This window comes from Tamandua tetradactyla, chromosome 1 (assembly GCF_023851605.1).
Source record: "Tamandua tetradactyla isolate mTamTet1 chromosome 1, mTamTet1.pri, whole genome shotgun sequence".
Classification (NCBI taxonomy): domain Eukaryota; kingdom Metazoa; phylum Chordata; class Mammalia; order Pilosa; family Myrmecophagidae; genus Tamandua; species Tamandua tetradactyla.
In genome coordinates this window covers 100,735,911-100,757,575 of record NC_135327.1, presented here as the reverse complement: position 1 = coordinate 100,757,575, position 21,665 = coordinate 100,735,911, and the positions used below count along the sequence as shown (strand labels likewise).

General features: G+C 36.9%; 1 protein-coding gene across 7 annotated transcripts in view; it reads left to right on the top strand.

The window, feature by feature from the left end:
* The window catches only part of KLHL7 (kelch like family member 7), a 110,721-nt gene that overhangs the window by 33,262 nt on the left and 55,794 nt on the right, over positions 1-21,665 (top strand). For all 7 annotated transcript variants that reach the window (XM_077121841.1, XM_077121851.1, XM_077121859.1 and 4 more), the window contains 2 exons: positions 16,523-16,698; positions 17,500-17,674. In XM_077121841.1, the coding sequence (XP_076977956.1) occupies positions 16,523-16,698; positions 17,500-17,674 (351 nt within the window). The remainder of the gene's footprint in view (positions 1-16,522; positions 16,699-17,499; positions 17,675-21,665) is intronic.

Here is a 21,665-nt window from a genome sequence, read left to right as displayed (position 1 = left end):
AGAATATAAATTAGCTTTAACAATAATGAATTTTCATGTATCTAGGACAAGGAGTAAAGATTGCATTTAGTAGGGGTAATGGTAGTGGTAGATGATAACATAACTGTAAATGTTTATTTTTGCATAAGCACTTATAATATGTTAAGGTCTATGCTAAATGTCTCAGTCCTCACAGACACATAATCCCCATTTCAATGATGAAGAAACTGAGGTTATGTAACTTGCATAAGGTCACATCACCAGTATATAGAGAAACTGGAATTGGAATTCAAGTTATCAAATATTTTTCTACTTTATGGGCATGCTGTTTCTCTGCATTATCAACCATGCTAACTGTTCAACACTAGAAAATATAAAAATCCTAGATTATAAACTAAGATGCTAATGAATGGTCTGCTATAGAATTCCACTTAAAGCTATTAATAAAGTATTTTTAATTTATGTATTGATGCTAAGAGAAGCAGAAAAAGTTGCTCAGAGTTTTCTAGAGTATTCTTTGCTTTCCATTGTGAAGTGATCCTTAGTGGTGCACGAATAACACCCAAATCTCTGTAATTATATTTTCTAATCCCTGCTATGATTTAGAGGCTTTAAAGAAGGAGAAGAGGGGCAGAGTGGGAGTGCCAGGAAAGTAAGGAGGAAATTAAGGAAAGGAGAAGGAGAAAGTTGAAATTATCTAATGCTAAGGCAGAGCATTTTGACCAGGGAGAATGTTGAGGGGAGAGGATAAGGGTGCTGGAGAAAGAAAGCAAAGGCTGGAGCACATGGCTCCTAGTAAAGCATAAGAATTCTTGTAAGCCTCCTATGTTCCTCATTTTTTTAAGCTTCCCACCTACTGGATACTTCAGCATTGCTTTAGGCAAATACCCCCACTGTGAGTGGAGAAAGAACAACCTTGGAAGGCCAAGTGGAAAGGAAGGAGAATACATTTTAGTGGGTGATAAAAACCAGGCAGAGATAGGAATGAGACTTGGCCTGGTATCCAGAAAAGGAACTGAACTAAACAGAAGCAGGCAGGGACAGCTATGCAGATGAATATATTGATGAAATGTTTTAAAAGGTTACTATGGATATACATGGTAGAAAGATCCCTAGTGCAGTTTGCTAATGCTGCTGGAAAGCATTATATCAGAAATGGACTGGCTTTTAAAAAGGAAATTTAATAAGTTGCAAGTTTACAGTTCTAATGCCAAGAAAATACCCAAAGTAAGGCACCAACAAGAGGTTACCTTCACTCAAGAAAGGCTGATGCCATCCGGAACACCTGTCAGCTGGGAAGTCATGTGACTGCCATCTGCTGGTGCCTTGCTCCTGGGCTCCATTGCCTTCAGCCTCTGTGTCCTGTGGGGGTTGTTCATATGCATCTTTGAGCTTTCACTTATATCCTTCAAGATACAACTCTGTGTTATGGCTTTCTTAGAATTTCATGGTGTGATAGTTAGTTTCAGTTGTCAACTTGGCCAGGTGAAGATGCCTAGATATATTGTTGTGGCATGAGCTGATAGCATGTGAACCTCATCACATGCCATCGTGATGAGGTTCACTTGCCATGATTACAGATGATTACATCTGCAGTCAGCTAGGAGCTGTGCCTGCTGCAATGAATGATGTTTGTGTTAATTGGCTGGTTCTTAAATGAGAGAGCTCAACGTAGCACAGCCCAAGCAGCTCAGCTTACCTCATCTCAACACTCGCAGCTCAGCCCAGGTCTTTAGAGATGCAGAAAGGAATCACCCTGGGGAAAGTTATTGGAACCCAGAGGCCTAGAGAGAAGGCCAGCAGAGTTTGTCCTGTGCCTTCCCACATAAGAAAGAACCTCAGATGAAAGTTAGCTACCTTTCCTCTGAAGAACTAATGAAATAAATCCCCTTTTATTAAAAGCCAATCCATCTCTGGTGTGTTGCATTCCAGCAACTAGCAAACTAGAACACATGGGAAGGCACATGGCAATGTTTGCTAGGCCCTGCATCTCCAAATGCCTGGGTCTTGTGTTGGCTGTGTAAGGTCTGTAACAGCTGTTTCCCAAATGTCTGCATCTGAGATTTCTTCAAAATGTTTCCTCTTTTAAAGGACTCCAGTAAGCTAATCAAGACCCACCTTGAATGGGTGGGGTCACATCTCCATGTATTCAAAAGACTGCACCCAACATCTCTGTGGATATTATCTAATCAAAAGTTTCTGCTCTACCATGTTGAATCAGAATTAAAAAAAACTACTGCCCCACAAGTTTGGATTAGGATTAAACATGGCTCTTCTGGGGTACATAATAGTTTCAAACCAGCACACATTCATAGAGGGAATGTTTCTACATAGTGAAAAGATCTTTATATTAGGAAATAAAAACCCAGTATTCTATTTTTTCCCATCAGATACATTCTGGGATGAATTCCTTCATCTTTCTAGGCCATATAGTTTGGGTTCCATTCATCAATAAGCTTCTATATTCCTCAGATTTAAATTTATTTCTCCTTATATAAATAAATATTCTCACAAAATGTATTGCAAGAAGCAAATTGTTTTAGAGAAATTCTTGAAGGTGATGGCTTGAGTATAATCTTCTAACTCCTTTGCTGTCTAAATTTCCTAGTTGGGTGATTGAAGTACAAAGAAAAACAAACAGCTAAAGTAAGGAGATATAGAAGGACAAAGAATAGTGTCAAACCTGGAGCAAAGTTTATGCTGAGCACATTTTAGGTGTTGGGCTTCTGAGGACACCATTTAGGGGTTTTGGCTCTGTATAGCTTCTGTTACCATTGTATGGGAGAAGGGCTTAGTCCAACAGCTTAGAAGGGAGCCTAATTCTCTGGCTTAGCCTTGAACAAAAATAGTGATTCCCATAGCTACCTAAGCAAGGCCCAGCCAAATGAACCAAGTACAGCCGCTCTGTATCCAGGGGAACTTATTTGAGTGTGGTTCTCCCCTCCAGCCAATTGGAGAACTCCTCTCTTAGATTTCACTATCTGTCAATTCTCTCTTGCCCAAGAGATCCCAACAGTCTGACTTGTACAAGTACTAAAGGAACTCAGGGTTGCTGTTGGAAATGAAGAAAGATCATTTAAAGTTAAGGAACTCTAATAGTATGAGGGAGACAAAACCAAGCTGAACAACCAAAATGAACGCTTGTGGCCAAATTTAATCTAAGAAATATAAGGGAATTTAAAAATAAAAAGGATGCATTTGGAAGGTAAAAAAAAGAACTAGTGTTTTTCTAGTTTTTAAATTGAATTGAGTTGAAAGGTAGAATGGATAGCCCTAGAAATCAAACTGAAGGAGATCAGACAGAGGAAGTTGCCTCATGATAAAAGCAAAAATGCAAAGAAGTGAAAAAATAAAAGGCAGTGAAGGAAGAAACATGGGGATTAATATGAAATAGATATTCCAGAAGGAACAGATGGAGGAAAAGAAATAATAGAAGAAAGCTTATTTGAGCTTAAGCAAAACAAAATTTTAACTTTCAGACTAAGTTACATTGTGTAACAGATCTGATTAGTGAATTAAAATAATCCTTCCCTAGATGTATCCCAATGACATTTTTTATTTCCAAAGAACAAGAGAATTTACAAACTTTCAGAGAGAAGAAGTATGGTAGATTATAACAAAAAATGAGCACAGTTTCTTTCCATCCCTTTATTCCCAAGCATTCCCAGTGTGACTTTTTAGCTCCCCCCATTACAAGGTGGAGTTTGTTTACCCCTATATTTGTTGGCTAAAGCTGCCAGGATGCAATATACCAGAAATAGAATGGCTTTTATAAAACGGGTTTATTACATCACAAGTTTACAATTCTAAGGTCTTAAAAATGTCCAAACTAAGGTATCCAGACAAAGACACCTTGACTCCCGAGAACGGCTGAATGGCATCCAGGATTTCTCTGTCAGCTGGGAAGGTACATGGCTTGCATCCACTGGTCCTTGTTTCCAGATCTGTTGCTTCCAGCTTCTGATGCCAGTGTTTCCTCTCTGTGTGAGGGCTGTGTTCGCTTAGCTCCTCCAGGACACAACTCTTGATTCTGGCTTGCTTAGCATCTCATGGGAAGACACGTAGTGACATTTGCTGGACTCTTCATCTCCAAACGTACATTTCTAGGCATCTGCTCTCTCTGTCAGCATTGCCATCATATTCAAATGTCTGCATCTCTGTTAACTGAAGCAACTGTGTTTTCCAAGTGTCTGAGTTTCCTCCAAAATGTTTCCCCTTTTAAAGGACTCTAGTAAACTAATCAAGATCCGCCTTGAATGGGCCATTACAGCTCCATCTAATCAAAAGGTCCCACCCCCAATTGGGCATGTCACATCTCCACAGAAATCATCCAATCAAACTTTCTACCCCAAACAATAGGTCTGCCCCTCAAGATTAGATGCAGAATGAAAACATGGTGTTTCTGGGGCACATAACAATTTCAAACCAGCACACCTGCCTTGTAATCTTACTTGCTTGTGTGACTTGCTTTCGCCAATGAGACATTAGCAAATGTGACAGGAGCAGAGGCTTGAAAAGTGCTTGTGCACTGGGGCTTGCCCTCCGTTGTTGCTGGGAATTCTTCTGCTTTGACGTAAAAATGCTAGACACTATTTAGGGATGAGATACACTGTGGCAACAGAGACCCCTAGAAAAACTAGGCTGCCCATGACCAGATATGTGAATGAGGCCATTTTAGATCATCCAGCAACCAGCTGACTGATAGATGAGCCGAGCCAGCCCAGACCAGAAGAACCACCTACCTCACCCATAGAATTATGAGAAATGATAATTTTTTGTTATTTTGAGCCACTAAGTTTTAGAGTGCTCTTGTTATAATAGATAACTGATACTGCAGGTTACTTAGAAAAAACAGAGAATCAGAATCCATTAATTTTTTTCATCTGCAACACAAAGTTAGAAGATTATTGTACAAAGTTTGCACATGACAGAGGGAGAATAAAAGGATTTTATTGGAAAACATCATTTGTTTGGAATATTAAAAGGACACAATGTATAATCACCTTTATCCTTTCTAGCCAAAAGTATTGGGGAAATACTCTAGCCAAGTAAGAGGTAGAGATGTACTATTTAAATTTCTTAGTTACAGGCAAAATAAACTTACTTTTGGTGATATATCAGAAAAGCAATCTATTGAAAGTCTAAGTCCCTCATAGAATTGCCAATCTCAAAATTCAGACTTGGAAAAAATTTAAGGATTTGAGTAACACAAACTTATTTAGATAGAAATCATGTCATGGAATGTTTTACCCAGTAACCAGAGAATAAAAATTGTTTTCAGATACCTTTGGAGTATTTACAAATACTGATCAACAGGCTCAGAAAATCTTAAGCACCTAGAAGAGGAATAGGCCACATCCTCTAATTACAGTAAAATTAGAAATTCTAATAAAACTAGAAATTAGCCACAAAAGGATAGCTCTTTACTCACTGCCACCACATTCTCTACACTTGGAAATTTAACTGAATAGTTATATTGAAAAGTACTTTTAAAGAGGTATTAAAAATGAACCTGCAAGGGTGATGCAATAGTGGCTCAGTGGCAGAATTCTCACCTGCCATGCCTGAGAGACCTGGGTTCTATTCCTGAAGCTTGCCCATGCCAAAAAAAAAAAAAAAAAGAGCCTACAGACTGTATAGAAATATATGACATGTTTGAAACATGACAATAAGCACACAATAAATCAAAACCATTGTAATATGATTAAAATATTTCTTAAAAGGAAATATGTAGTCTTAAAATGTTTTCTACATAAATGTATTTATTTTCACTCTTTTCTTGACCTAATATTCTGCTCAAGGAAGTGAGAAAAGGAATTTTTTAAACACCTAATGGAAGTAGAAGAAAATATTTTTTAAATACATAAATTAATGAAATAGAAAAATATAACCAGTAGACTGTAGACTTTAATAGAAAAACAAAGCTAATAGTTTTTTTATTAATTAAAAAAAATTAGCTAACACAACATTTAGAAATCATTCCATTCTACATATGCAATCAGTAATTCTTAATATCATCACATAGATGTATGATCATCATTTCTTAGTACATATACATCGATTTAGAAAAAGAAATAGCAAGACAACAGAAAAAGAAATAAAATGATAATATAGAGAAAAAATAAAAATAAAAAATACAAAAATATATAAGAAAAAAAACAAAACTATAGCTCAGATGCAGCTTCATTCAATGTTTTAACATAATTACATTACAATTAGGTAGTATTGTGCTGTCCTTTTTTTTTTAGAAATCATACCATTCTACATATGCAATCAGTAATTCTTAACATCATCACATAGATGCATGATCATCGTTTCTTAGTACATTTGCATCGGTTTAGAAGAACTAGCAATACAACCGAAAAAGATATAGAATGTTAATATAGAGAAAAAAAATAAAAGTAATAATAGTAAGAACAAAACAAAACAAAACAAAAACCTATAGTTCGGATGCAGCTTCATTCAGTGTTTTAACATGATTACTTTACAATTAGGTATTATTGTGCTGTCCATTTTTGAGTTTTTGTATCTAGTCCTGTTGCACAGTCTGTATCCCATCAGCTCCAATTACCCATTATCTTACCCTGTTTCTAATTCCTGCTGGACTCTGTTACCAATGACATATTCCAAGTTTATTCTCGAGTGTCGATTCACATCATTGGGACCATACAGTATTTGTCTTTTAGTTTTTGGCTAGACTCACTCAGCATAATGTTCTCTAGGTCCATCCATGTTATTACATGCTTCATAAGTTTATCCTGCCTTAAAGCTGCATAATATTCCATCATATGTATATACCACAGTTTGTTTAGCCACTCGTCTGTTGATGGACATTTTGGCTGTTTCCATCTCTTTGCAATTATAAATAACGCTGCTATAAACATTGGTGTGCAAATGTCCGTTAGAGTTTTTGCCCTTAATTCCTTTGAGTAGATTCCCAGCAATGGTATTGCTGGGTCGTATGGCAATTCTATATTCAGCTTTTTGAGGAACCGCCAAACTGCCTTCCACAGTGGTTGCACCATTTGACATTCCCACCAACAGTGGATAAGTGTGCCTCTTTCACCGCATCCTCTCCAGCACTTCTCATTTTCCGTTTTGTTGATAATGGCCATTCTGGTGGGTGTGAGATGATATCTCATTGTGGTTTTGATTTGCATTTCTCTAATGGCCAGGGACATTGAGCATCTCTTCATGTGCCTTTTGGCCATTTGTATTTCCTCCTCTGAGAGGTGTCTATTCAAGTCTTTTTCCCATTTTGTAATTGGGTTGGCTGTCTTTTTGTTGTTGAGTTGAACAATCTCATTATAAATTCTGGATACTAGACCTTTATCTGATATGTCGTTTCCAAATATTGATTCCCGTTGTGTAGGCTGTCTTTCTACTTTCTTGATGAAGTTCTTTGATGCACAAAAGTGTTTAATTTTGAGGAGTTCCCATTTATTTATTTCCTTCTTCAGTGCTCTTGCTTTAGGTTTAAGGTCCATAAAACTGCCTCCAATTGTAAGATTCATAAGATATCTCCCTACATTTTCCTCTAACTGTTTTATGGTCTTAGACCTAATGTTTAGATCTTTGATCCATTTTGAGTTAACTTTTGTGTAGGGTGTGAGATATGGGTCTTCTTTCATTCTTTTGCATATGGATATCCAGTTCTCTAGGCACCATTTATTGAAGAGACTGTTCTGTCCCAGGTGAATTGGCTTTACTGCCTTATCAAAGATCAAATGTCCATAGATGAGAGGGTCCATATCTGAGCACTCTATTCGATTCTATTGGTCGATATATCTATCTTTATGCCAATACCATGCTGTTTTGACCACTATGGCTTCATAATATTCCTTAAAGTCAGGCAGTGCAAGACCTCCAGCTTTGTTTTTTTTCCTCAAGATGTTTTTAGCAATTCGGGGCACCCTGCCCTTCCAGATAAATTTGCTTATTGGTTTTTCTATTTCTGAAAAATAAGTTGTTGGGATTTTGATTGGTATTGCATTGAATCTGTAAATCAATTTAGGTAGGATTGACATCTTAACTATATTTAGTCTTCCAATCCATGAACACGGTATGCCCTTCCATCTATTTAGGTCTTCTGTGATTTCTTTTAGCAGTTTTTTGTAGTTTTCTTTATATAGGTTTTTTGTCTCTTTAGTTAAATTTATTCCTAGGTATTTTATTCTTTTAGTTGCAATTGTAAATGGGATTCGTTTCTTGATTTCCCCCTCCGCTTGTTCATTGCTAGTGTATAGAAATGCTACAGATTTTTGAATGTTGATCTTGTAACCTGCTACTTTGCTGTACTCATTTATTAGCTCTAGTAGTTTCGTTGTGGATTTTTCCGGGTTTTCGACATATAGTATCATATCATCTGCAAACAGTGATAGTTTTACTTCTTCCTTTCCAATTTTGATGCCTTGTCTAATTGCTCTGGCTAGAATCTCCAACACAATGTTGAATAATAGTGGTGATAGTGGACATCCTTGTCTTGTTCCTGATCTTAGGGGGAAAGTTTTCAATTTTTCCCCATTGAGGATGATATTAGCTGTGGGTTTTTCATATATTCCCTCTATCATTTTAAGGAAGTTCCCTTGTATTCCTATCCTTTGAAGTGTTTTCAGCAGGAAAGGATGTTGAATCTTGTCAAATGCCTTCTCTGCATCAATTGAGATGATCATGTGATTTTTCTGCTTTGATTTGTTGATATGGTGTATTACATTAATTGATTTTCTTATGTTGAACCATCCTTGCATACCTGGGATGAATCCTACTTGGTCATGATGTATAATTCTTTTAATGTGTTGTTGGATACGATTTGCTAGAATTTTATTGAGGATTTTTGCATCTATATTCATTAGAGAGATTGGCCTGTAGTTTTCTTTTTTTGTAATATCTTTGCCTGGTTTTGGTATGAAGGTGATGTTGGCTTCATAGAATGAATTAGGTAGTTTTCCCTCCGCTTCGATTTTTTTGAAGAGTTTGAGGAGAGTTGGTACTAATTCTTTCTGGAATGTTTGATAGAATTCAGATGTGAAGCCGTCTGGTCCTGGACTTTTCTTTTTAGGAAGCTTTTGAATGACTGATTCAATTTCTTTACTTGTGATTGGTTTGTTGAGGTCATCTATGTCTTCTTGAGTCAAAGTTGGTTGTTCATGTCTTTCCAGGAACCCGTCAATTTCCTCTAAATTGTTGTATTTATTAGGGTAAAGTTGTTCATAGTATCCTGTTATTACCTCCTTTATTTCTGTGAGGTCAGTAGTTATGTCTCCTCTTCCATTTCTGATCTTATTTATTTGCATCCTCTCTCTTCTTCTTCTTGTCAATCTTGCTAAGGGCCCATCAATCTTATTGATTTTCTCATAGAACCAACTTCTGGCCTTATTGATTTTCTCTATTGTTTTCATGTTTTCAATTTCATTTATTTCTGCTCTAATCTTTGTTATTTCTTTCCTTTTGCTTGCTTTGGGATTAGTTTGCTGTTCTGTCTCCAGTTCTTCCAAGTGGACAGTTAATTCCTGCATTTTTGCCTTTTCTTCTTTTCTGATATAGGCATTTAGGGCAATAAATTTCCATCTTAGCACTGCCTTTGCTGCGTCCCATAAGTTTTGATATGTTGTGTTTTCATTTTCATTCGCCTTGAGGTATTTGCTAATTTCTCTAGCAATTTCTTCTTTGACCCACTCGTTGTTTAGGAGTGTGTTGTTGAGCCTCCACGTATTTGTGAATTTTCTGGCACTCCACCTATTACTGATTTCCAACTTCATTCCTTTATGATCCGAGAAAGTGTTGTGTATGATTTCAATCTTTTTAAATTTGTTAAGACTTGCTTTGTGACCCAGCATATGGTCTGTCTTTGAGAATGATCCATGAGCACTTGAGAAAAAGGTGTGTCCTGCTGTTGTGGGATGTAATGTCCTATAAATGTCTGTTAAGTCTAGCTCATTTATAGTAATATTCAGATTCTCTATTTCTTTATTGATCCTCTGTCTAGATGTTCTGTCCATTGAAGAGAGTGGTGAATTGAAGTCTCCAACTATTATGGTATATGAGTCTATTTCCCTTTTCAGTGTTTGCAGTGTATTCCTCACGTATTTTGGGGCATTCTGGTTCAGTGTGTAAATATTTATGATTGTTATGTCTTCTTGTTTAATTGTTCCTTTTATTAGTATATAGTGTCCTTCTTTGTCTCTTTTAACTGTTTTACATTTGAAGTCTAATTTGTTGGATATTAGTATAGCCACTCCTGCTCTTTTCTGGTTGTTATTTGCATGAAATATCTTTTCCAAACCTTTCACTTTCAACCTATGTTTATCTTTGGGTCTAAGATGTGTTTCCTGTAGACAGCATATAGAAGGATCCTGTTTTTTAATCCATTCTGCCAGTCTATGTCTTTTGATTGGGGAATTCAGTCCATTAACATTTAGTGTTATTACTGTTTGGATAATATTTTCCTCTAACATTTTGCCTTTTGTATTATATATATCATATCTGATTTTCCTTCTTTCTACACTCTTCTCCATACCTCTCTCTTCTGTCTTTTTGTATCTGACTCTAGTGCTCCCTTTAGTATTTCTTGCAGAGCTGGTCTCTTGGTCACAAATTCTCTCAGTGACTTTTTGTCTGAGAATGTTTTAATTTCTCCCTCATTTTTGAAGGATAATTTTGCTGGATATAGGAGTCTTGGTTGGCAGTTTTTCTCTTTTAGTAATTTAAATATATCATCCCACTGTCTTCTTGCTTCCATGGTTTCTGCTGAGAAATCTACACATAGTCTTATTGGGTTTCCCTTGTATGTGATGGATTATTTTTCTCTTGCTATTTTCAAGATCCTCTCTTTCTCTTTGACCTCTGACATTCTAACTAGTAAGTGTCTTGGAGAACGCCTATTTGGGTCTAATCTCTTTGGGGTGTGCTGCACTTCTTGGATCTGTAATTTTAGGTCTTTCATAAGAGTTGGGAAATTATCAGTGATAATTTCTTCCATTAGTTTTTCTCCTCCTGTTCCCTTCTCTTCTCCTTCTGGGACACCCACAACACGTATATTTGTGCGGTTCATACTGTCATTCAGTTCCCTGATACCCTGTCAAATTTTTCCATTCTTTTCCCTATAGTTTCTGTTTGTTTTTGGAATTCAGATGTTCCATCCTCCAATTCACTAATTCTATCTTCTGTCTCTTTAAATCTATCATTGTAGGTATCCATTGTTTTTCCATCTTTTCTACTTTATCCTTCACTTCCATAAGTTCTGTGATTTGTTTTTTCAGTTTTTCTATTTCTTCTTTATGTTCAGCCCATGTCCTCTTCATGTCCTCCCTCAATTTATCGATTTCATTTTTGAAGAGGTTTTCCATTTCTGTTTGTATATTCAGCATTAGTTGTCTCAGCTCTTGTATCTCATTTGAACTATTGGTTTGTTCCTTTGATTGGGCCATATTCTCAATCTTCTGAGCGTGGACCATTATCTTCTGCTGCTGGCGTCTGGGCATTTAGTCAGATTTCCCTGGGTGTCGGACCCAACAAGGTTGTAAGATTTTTCTGTGAAATCTCTGGGTTCTGTTTTTCTTATCCTGCCCAGTAGGTGGCGCTCGTGGCACACGTTTGTATCACGTGTTTGGAATGGATCCCCCCCGTCACCGATCTCCGCGGCTTGGGGATTTCCGATCCAATTCTCTCCATTGGTTCAGGGGCCGCGCGTGGTGGGGGCGTCAGCCGCCGTGGCTTGAGGGGACACTGTGGCTGGTCGCCAGCCGCAGCGGGCCCGGGGAATTCGCCACCGGACCAGGAAGTCGCCTGCGGGGGAGGGGCATCGGTCACCGGCTGCCACGGCCTGGGGAATTCCCCACCGGACCAGGAAGCCGCCCGCGGTGGGGGAGGCCACCGCGGCTTGGATAGCCCTCTGATCCGAGACTCGTAGCCGCGGACCGAAGCCAAGACTCGAAGCCGCCCGCAAAAGAGGGGCGCCGGCCGCCTCGGCTTGGGAAACTTGCTTCTCCGAGACTCTCAGCCGGCCCGGGAAGGAGGGAGGGAGTAGCTCCGGCCGCCACAGCTGCTGCTGCTCGGGAAATCGCGTACCGCTCGGGGATCTCACTGCAGCCGAGTCTCGCAGTCTGAATAGCCAGTCCAGACTGGGGTACGCTGTGTGTCCATTCCCTGCCATAGCCCCAGGAGCTGTTCTGCACTGTTTCAGTTCACCTAGTAGTTGCTTTGGAGGAGGAGGAACTAAGACGCACATACCTTACTAAGCCGCCATCTTGTGTAGATGGTATTTTAACCAACTTCTTATTACTGCACGTGGCCCAAGTACTCCACGAGTTATGGGCACCTGGTCCGTGGGTCCCACAGTAAGAAATTGCCCAAAGCTAATAGTTTTAAAGAATGTTATAAAGTATTCACAAAGTTAACAAGTCTGATCAAGAAGAAACGATCAAAGAACAAACAGTATCAAACATTAGAACTAAAGATATGAAAAGAAAACACAAATAACCAAAATTGACATAAAAAATAGAAAACATGAAACAATTGAAAAGGTAAAATATGTTTCTAATAAATGCTGTAGGTTTGGGTTTATGGGTTAATTCTACCAAACATTTAAAGGATAAGTTGACTCTTATATTACTTAATTTTTAAAAAAATCATAGATAAGGCTTTTCCTGCATATTCTTCTAGGCTATGATTGTGGGGATGCCAGCATTGGACAAAGAACATGTGTTTGCACCTGTGTTCATTTGCAGGCTTCCAGAATGCAATATACCAGAAATGGAACAGCTTTTTAAAGGGGGAATTTGCTTAAGTCCCCTTGGGGGAATGGGGAGAAAGAGGGAAATATTTAACTTCCCCATTTGAAAAATTTCTGATGTTCTCACAAGCAGTGAGGACAACTAATAAATAGGTCAAGCCCTCAATCTTGGGGTTCGCCGCTATGAAACTTATGCCTTCAAAGGATAGGCTAAGTCTACTTAAAATTAGGCCTAAGATGACCAAAAGAATGAAAAAAACGAAACAAAATAAAGTGTCAGTGGCTGAGAGATTTTAAACAGAGACGAGAGGTTATCCTGGAGGTTATTCTTACGTATTAGTAAACATCCTCTTTTTAGTTTATTGTATATTGGAGTGGCTGGAGGGAAGTACCTGAACTATAGAGCTGTGTTCTGATAGCCTTGTTTCCTGAAGATGATTGTATAATGATATATTTTTACAGTGTGACTATGGGATTGTGAAAATCTTGTGTCTGATGCTCCTTTTAACTAGGGTATGGACAGATGAATAAAAATATGAATAGAAAAATAAACAAAAAGGGGAACAAAGGTTGAAATAAATTGGGAAATGCTAGTGGTCAATGAAAAGGATGGGTGAGACATATGGTATGTATGAGTTTTTTGTTTTTTGTTTTTTACTTTTTTTCCTGGAATGATGCAAATGTTCAAAAAAATGGTCATGGTGATTAATACACAATGAGTGATGATATTGTGAGCCACTGATTGTATATCTTGTATGGAATGTTTGTTGAGAATGTTTGTATTTGTATGTTGTCTTATTAATAAAAATATTAAAACAAACAAACAACAACAAAAAAATTAGTCTTAAGAATCACCTCCAGAGGACCTCTTTTGTTGCTCAAATGTGATCTCTCTCTCTTTAAGCTGACGTGGCAGGTGATCTCACTACCCAACCCCCTCTCCATGGGACATGACTCCTAGGGCTGTAAACCTCCCTGGCAGCATGGGACAGAAGTCCTGGGATGAGCTGGGACTCAGCATCAAGGGATTGAGAAAACCTTCTCGACCAAAAGGGGGAAGAGAGAAATGAGACTAAAGTGTCAGTGGCTGAGAGATTTCAAATGGAGCCAGGAGGTTATTCTTACGCATTATATGATATCCTTTTTTCAGTTTATGGTGTATTGGAGTTGCTAGAGGGAGTACCTAAAACTGTAGAGCTATGTTCCAATAGCCATGTTTCTTAAAGATAATTGTATAATGATGTAGCTTTTACAGTGTGACTCTGTGATTGTGAAAACCTTGTATCTAATGCTCCTTTTAACTACAGTATGGACAAAGGAGTAAAAAATATGAATAAAAATAAACAATGGGGGAACAAAGGTTAAAATAAATTAGGTAGGTTGAAATACTAGTGATCAGTGAGAGGAAGGGGTAAGGCATCTGGTATGTATAAGTTTTCTTTTTTCTTTTTTCTTTCTGTCGCTGGAGAGATGCAAATGTTAAAAAAAAATGATCATGGTGATGAATACACAAGTATATGATGATATTGTGAACCATTGATTGTCCACCATGTATAGAATGTTTGGCTGTCAAGAATGTTTGTATGTTTGTTTGTTAAGGTTTACAATAAAAATATAAAAAAACAAAGAGGAGTGAAGAATTTGCTAAGTTACAACTTTATAATTTAAGCCTATGAAAATGTCCAAAGTAAGGCATCCAGGAAAGGGTACCTTAATTCAAGAAAGACTGATGTATCTGGAACAGTCTGTCAACTGCGAAGTCACAAGGCTGGCATCTGCTGGTCCCTTGCTCCTGGGCTCCTTTGCTTTCAGCCTTTGTTCCTGTGGGGATTCCTCACTTTACTTCTCCAGGCTGGCTTTCATCTCTTGGCTTCCTTGCCTCCTTCTGGGTTCTGGCTTGTTTAACATCTAATTGTGACATCTACTGGGCCTCAAGCATCTCTAGACATCTGTGTCTCTGTTCTCCATGTGTTGGCATTTGTCAGCTCTGCAGTGAAGTTTCTTTCAGCTCTGAAGCTTCTATCACTTCTCTCATTTCTGGCTCTCTCCCAATTGTTTCCTCTTTTAAAGGATTCCAGTAAACTAATCAAGACCCACCTGGAATGAATGGAGTCACATCTCCACCTAATCAAAAGTCCACACCTACAATTGGGTATGTCACATCTCTGTGGAGAAAATCCAATCAAAGGTTTCTGGCCTACATATTGAATAGGCATTAAAAGAAACAGCTGCCTCCACAAGATTGAATCAGAACTTTGTACTGGAGGTTTCCCTTAATGCAATCAGTCCAGAAAAAATAAAGTAATAGTAAAAGTTTTTGTAGCAGACAAAATCAAGACTATGGTTGGTTGGATAATTAAAACTGTCATATTTTATGAATGATTTTTCTGTAAAGCTACAACTTCTTTAATTGAAAAAAAAATAGTAAAGAAAAGGAACTGACTGGCATCAGACTTTCCAAAAGTTCGATGGAAACTAATAGAACAATTCCAACTGAAAATGATTTTCAACAGAATTCTATATCCAGTCAATGTTTTAACAGTAAAATTAAGATAGGAGGTTTTTCAAGTCTCCAAATATTTACTGATCACATATTCTTTCTCAGAAACCCACCTAGAGGATATGTTCCATGAAATAAAGAGAAATCAATTAAGAAAAGGGAGCACCTAGGGATCCAAAAGGATAGAAAGATCTAACATAGGAGAAGAGTTAAAAAATTCCCCAGGATGATGGCAAAGGAAAACCCCAGGACAAGAACTGTATGTCAAGCCTAGGAATACTAAGTAGAATTTTAAAAGGACTCACCCGAAGCAAAGTGTATGAAAGCTGTTGCAAACAAAAGCAGAAAAAGCAAAAGTTCTTTTTTTTTTCCAAATGGGCAGGCACTGGGAACTGAACCTGGGTCTCCAACATGGCCTGTGAGAATTTTGCCACTGAGTCACCATTGTACTGCCCAGAATCAGAATATTTAAATAGAAATCATCTTTTGCCACTTATTTAGGGCTGTGGGGATCAAGAGGATATGGATAAACTAAAATGTGTGCATTTCCCAAAAAAATAATACCAGGGCATCATTTATATTTTCTCTCTATCTTTTTTTAAAATTTATTTATTAATTAAAAAATAAAGAAACAAAATAAAACAACATACATAATCAGTAATTCACAATATCATCATTTAGTTGCATATTCATCATTTCTTAGAACATTTGCATTAATTCAGAAAGAGAAATAAAAAGACAATAGAAAAAGAAATAAAACAAACACACAAAAGAAAAAAAAAGATTATACCTACCATACCCCTTACTTCTCTCTATCTTGATAGAGAAATATTATAATATAATATTATAATGGATAGTAAAATGGAAAAAAAAATTTTATGCCCTCTGTCCATCACCTGCACATATGTATTAAACAGGCTAAGGGACCTGCTACTAGGTAGTTTTACTTTAAAGGGAGGAGCCCAGCAGAGCTGTCCTTACTCTTTTGGTTGCTTTCTTACAGCTGTCTGTTCATCTAAGATACAGTGTTTGTTTTTGTACAAAGCAAATAGTTATTTTGGAGAACTTTCAGCTTCTTGGTAGAAGTCTTTGGGAGGATTATTACAGAACTGATAACTGAATTAGAATATTGATAGTGTCCTTCCTGTAACTTTTTGAAAAATAGGCAGTTATCCAAAGATGTTTTTTCCCTCAATATTTGATTTATGAAATTCACTCAGTCTTATTTTTCTGAAGTCAGATTTGATCTGCAGAGTGTATTTGGCTTTTCTAAAAGTGATTTTTCTATTCTTTTATTTTCTTTCTGTGTTTAGGTATAAGTGTTCTAGCAGAGTGTCTGGACTGTCCTGAATTGAAAGCAACTGCAGATGACTTTATTCATCAGCATTTTACTGAAGTTTACAAAACTGATGAGTTTCTCCAACTTGATGTTAAGCGGGTAACACATCTCCTCAACCAGGACACTCTGACTGTAAGAGCAGAAGATCAGGTGACTAAATTGTCTTGCACATTTTCTTTAGTAAAAAAAGTCCAAGATAATCTCCCCACATAAAAATTCTTAATTTAATCACAGCTGCAAATTCCTTTTGTCATGTAAGATAACATTTATGTAATATAAATATTCTGTGTGTGGGTTTTTTGGGGTTTTTTTTGGCATGCACAGGTTCCAGGAATTGAACCCGGGTTTCCAGCTCGGCAAGCGAGAGTTCTTGCCACTGAGCACCATTGCACCGCCCTGTGGTTTGTTTTTTAAGTATAGAATTTTTATGTCTTAGTTTTAGAAAGCAGATATGTCTATCAGTTCATGATTCAGAAATATAAGTTTGAAATAAAATTGTGAATAACCTTCATATCTCCTGGTGTGTAAATCCTCTTGGGAAATTAACCTATTTTCCTGGTGCCATGAGCATATATTGAAACTTCATTGACCAACAGTTTTGCTTTGTTTTGTTTTTCAGTAAAGATTAACATCAGATCTCCTTCTGAAAAAGAACCTCTTTATTTCGTTTAAAAATGATAAATCATAATTTCAGCATCCTCCCTGTAATTAAATTGTGTAGTAGTAGTTAGTTCTAGAGAAAAGATGACCTACAAGACTCATTAGAGCAATGTATAAACTATTATGAAGTATTTGCAAGTATGGGGATGAAAGTAAATATCTGAATAAAATATTGGGAATAGTGGTTGACTCTTTATGAGGTTATCCCCATTCAATGTGAGAGTGACCATAGGTAATTGGAAATGTTGCTGCTATATAAGAACTTTATTATGCTGTTTCTTTCCCTCTTAGGTTTATGATGCTGCAGTCAGGTGGTTGAAATACGATGAACCTAATCGCCAGCCATTTATGGTTGATATCCTTGCTAAAGTCAGGTTTCCTCTTATATCAAAGAATTTCTTAAGTAAAACGGTACAAGCTGAACCACTTATTCAAGACAATCCTGAATGCCTTAAGATGGTGATAAGTAAGTTGCCTTAATATACATTTATAACCTGATCATGTAACCAGTTTCTCTTGGGCTTAAAACACTTTAGGGGTCAGACTAAGTAACCAGACTGAAACATTCAAGCCTTTGCACTTCTAGCACTTAATCTTTTGGGATTCTAAACTATATATCTGGAAGGCTCTTAGCCTTAACCCTTACATTGTAGGGACATGTGTGAAAAAGGTAAAAAAGAACTTGTGCTTTTTCTCCTTTTGTATACCATAGCTTTCACACATTGTTTCTGGTGATTCCTTTTAAAATTCTACTTAGTCAAGTAGTATACTGTGATCACATTTCCTTGCTTAATTTAAGCAACTTTTTTTTTTCCTGGAGCTAATAATGGCTGTATTTTTTTATTTGCTTGATTTTTCTTGATTTGCAGGATAAGTTCTGACCCCTCAGCACCACTATAAAATGTCACTTAATGTAACTGTACAGTAAAACAATCTATTGCTTTTACTTTATGTCTTAAGAACATTCCTTCTAGAGCCCTCCTACTGCCTATTCCAATATGGATTATTTGCTTCCTAGGCTTGACATACAGTTCTTGTCCTAGGGTTTTCCTTTGCCATCATACTGGGAAGTCTTTTAACTCTTCTCCTATTTTAGATCCTTCTATCCTTTTGGATCCACAGGTGCTACCTTTTCTTAATTGAGTTCTCTTTATTTCATGGAACATATCCTCTGGGGGGTTTCTGAGTAAGAATACGTGATCAATAAATATTTGGAGACTTGATAAACCTCATATCTTAATTTTACTGTTAAAACATTGACTGGATATAGAATTCTGTTGAAAATCATTTTCAGTTGGAATTGTTCAATTAGTTTCCATTGTAACTTTTGAAAAGTCTGATGCCAGTCACTTCCTTTTCTTTACTATTATTTTTTTTTAATTAAACAAGTTGTAGCTTTACAGAAAAATCGTTCACAAAATACAGAATTCTCACATACTTCCCTATTATTAACACCTTGCATTGGTGTGATACATTTGTTCCAACTGATGAAAGAACATTATTGTAATTGGACTATTAACTATAGTCCATGATTTACCTTAAGATTCACTTACTTGTCCATTCCTGTTTTTGTTGTTGTTGTTTAGTTTTTATTCTAGTAACATATACAACCTAAAATTTATCCTTTAACCACATTCATATATATAACTCAGTGCTTATATATAACTCAGTGTTGGAACAAATGTATCACACCAATGCAAGGTGTTAATAATAGGGAAGTATGTGAGAATTCTGTATTTTGTGAACGATTTTTCTGTAAAGCTACAACTTGTTTAATTAAAAAAAAATAATAGTGCTGTTCATTATCCTCACAATGTTGTCTTACCATTACCACCATCCGTTACAAAAAACCTTTCCATCAACCCAGATACAAACTGTGTACAATTTAAGCATTAACTCCCTATTCCCTACCCCTACCCTGGCTCTTAATAACATATATTCTAGTTTTAGACTCTTTGAACATGCTTGTTCTATTTATTTCATATCAGTGAGATCATAGAACATTTGTCCTTTTCTGTCTGGCCTGTTTCACTCAACATATCTTTAAGGTTCATCCATGTTGTAGCATGTATCAGACTTCACTCCTTTTTATGGTTAAATAATATTCTGTTGTATGAATATGCCACATTTTATTTAGTCATTCATTGGTCGATGGACACTTGGGTTCTTTTCATCTTTTGACAGCTGTGAATAGTGCCATTATGAACATTATGTCTGCAAATATCTGTTTGAATCTCTCAGTTCTTTGGGGTGTGTACTTAGAAGTGAGATTGTCCGATCATACAGTACTTCTATACTTAACTTTCTTAGGAGCCACCAAAGTGTCTTCCACAGTGGCTGCACCATTTTGCATTCCCACTAACAATGAATGAATGTTCCTGTTTTTCTACATCTTCTCTAATACTTGTAATTTTCCATTTTTTTTAATAGTAGCCATTTTACTGGGTATGAAATAGTATCTTGTGGTTTTTTCTTTTATATTGTTTTTGTTTCTTCTTTTTTGTCTCGTAGTTTTGATTGTATTTCTCTAATAACTAATGATGTTCAGCATCTTTTCATGTTCTTTTTGGCCATTTGTTTATCTTTTTTGGAGATAGGTCTATTCAAGTCTTTTCCCCATTTTTCATTTGGATTGTTTGTCTTTTTGTTGCATTATAGAATTTCTTTATATATTCTGGATATTAAATGTGTAGTTTCCAAATATTTTCTCCCGTTGTGTTGGTTGTCTTTATTTTTGGGAAAGTCCTTTGATGCTCAAAAGTTTTTAATTTTGATGAGGTTTCATTTGTCTATTTTTCTTTTGTTGCTTGTGCTTTGGATGTAAATCTAAGAAACCATTGCCTAAACAAGGTCCTGATGATGCTTTTCTTTGTTTTCTTCTAGGAGTTTTATAGTTCTGGTTCTTATGTTTTGGTCTTTGATCCACTTTGAGTTGATTTTATATATGGTGTGAGGGTAGGGTTCACTTTCACTCTTTCTGTTCCTAGTTTTAAAAGTGTTTATTAAGAAGGGGTCTGGATTTTGTCAGATATCTTTCTGCATCAATTGAGATGATCATGTGGGTGTTTTTCCTTTGGTCTGTTGATATGGTATATTACTTTAATTGATTTTCTTATGTTGAACCACCCTTGCATACATGGAGTAAATTCCTCTTGATCATGGATTTTTTAATGTACTGCTAGATTCGGTTTGCTAGTATTTTGTTGAGGGTTTTTTATCTGTATTTATAAGGGATATTAGTCAGTAATTTTCTTTTCTTGTGATATCTTTATCTGGCTTTGGTATGAGGATGATGTTGGTCTCATAAAATAGGTAGTGGGCCTGTTTGAAACTATTGCGTACCTCAGAAAAGCCACGTACTTTAACCCTCATTCAGTATTGTTAGGCGGGATCTTTTTTATTAAGTTGTTCCCATGCAGATGTGGCCCACCCATTTGTGAATAGGACCTTTTGATTAGGTGGTGTCCATAGAGATGTGTCTCCCCAATTCAAAGTGGGGTTGCTTACTAAAGTCCTTTAATAGGGAACCATTTTGGAAAGAGCTGGCAGACACCACACAGCCAGAGACCTTTGGAGATGCAGAAAGAAAATGCTCCTTGGGGAAGCCATTTGAAGAAGCTGGTAGAGAAAACTAGCAGACAGAGAAAGCTAGCAGACATCACCATGTGCCTTCCCAGCTGAGAGAGAAATCCCTAAAATCATTGGCCCGTTCTTTGGAGTTAAGATATCTTTCTCTGGATGCCTTAGTTTACATATTTCTATGGCTTTAAAACTGTAAACTTGCAACTTAATAAATTCCCTTTTTAAAAGCTGTTCCATTCTGGTATATTGCATTCTGGTATCTTCAGCAAACTAAAACAGATTTTGGTACCAGAGAAGTTGGGTGCTGCAGTTTGCAATTACAATATGTTGGAACTACTTTTTAAATGGATAAAGGGAAGAGTCTGAAAGAGTTGTCAGGGGCTTGATAGAGAAGACCTAGAATGTTTTGAAGAGACTGTTGGTACAAATGTGGACTCTAAAGATACCTCTGTTGAAGTTTTAGACAGAGATGATGAATGTGTTGTTGCAAATTGGATGGAAAGCGACCCTTGTTTTAAGATGGCAGATAATCTGGCAAAACTGACTACTGGTTTTGGATGGAAGGCAGATTTTAAAAAACATGAACTAGGATACTTAACTGAAGAGATTTCTGAATTAAATGTGGAAAGTGTGGCCTGGTTTCTCCTTGTAGCTTATAGTGAAATGTGACAGAAACGAGATAAGCTAATAACTGAACTCTTGAGTACAAAGAAACCAGAAATTGATGTTCTGGAAATTCTGGGCCCCCAGGAAGGGAGGCCCCAGAGAATAGTGCACCATGTGAGGATTTAATCAAACATGGAACCAGTCAGCTCAGAAAAAACCAGGATTGGGGATGGAGTTATCCTGAAAAGATTTGTGGAAAGTCCTATTAT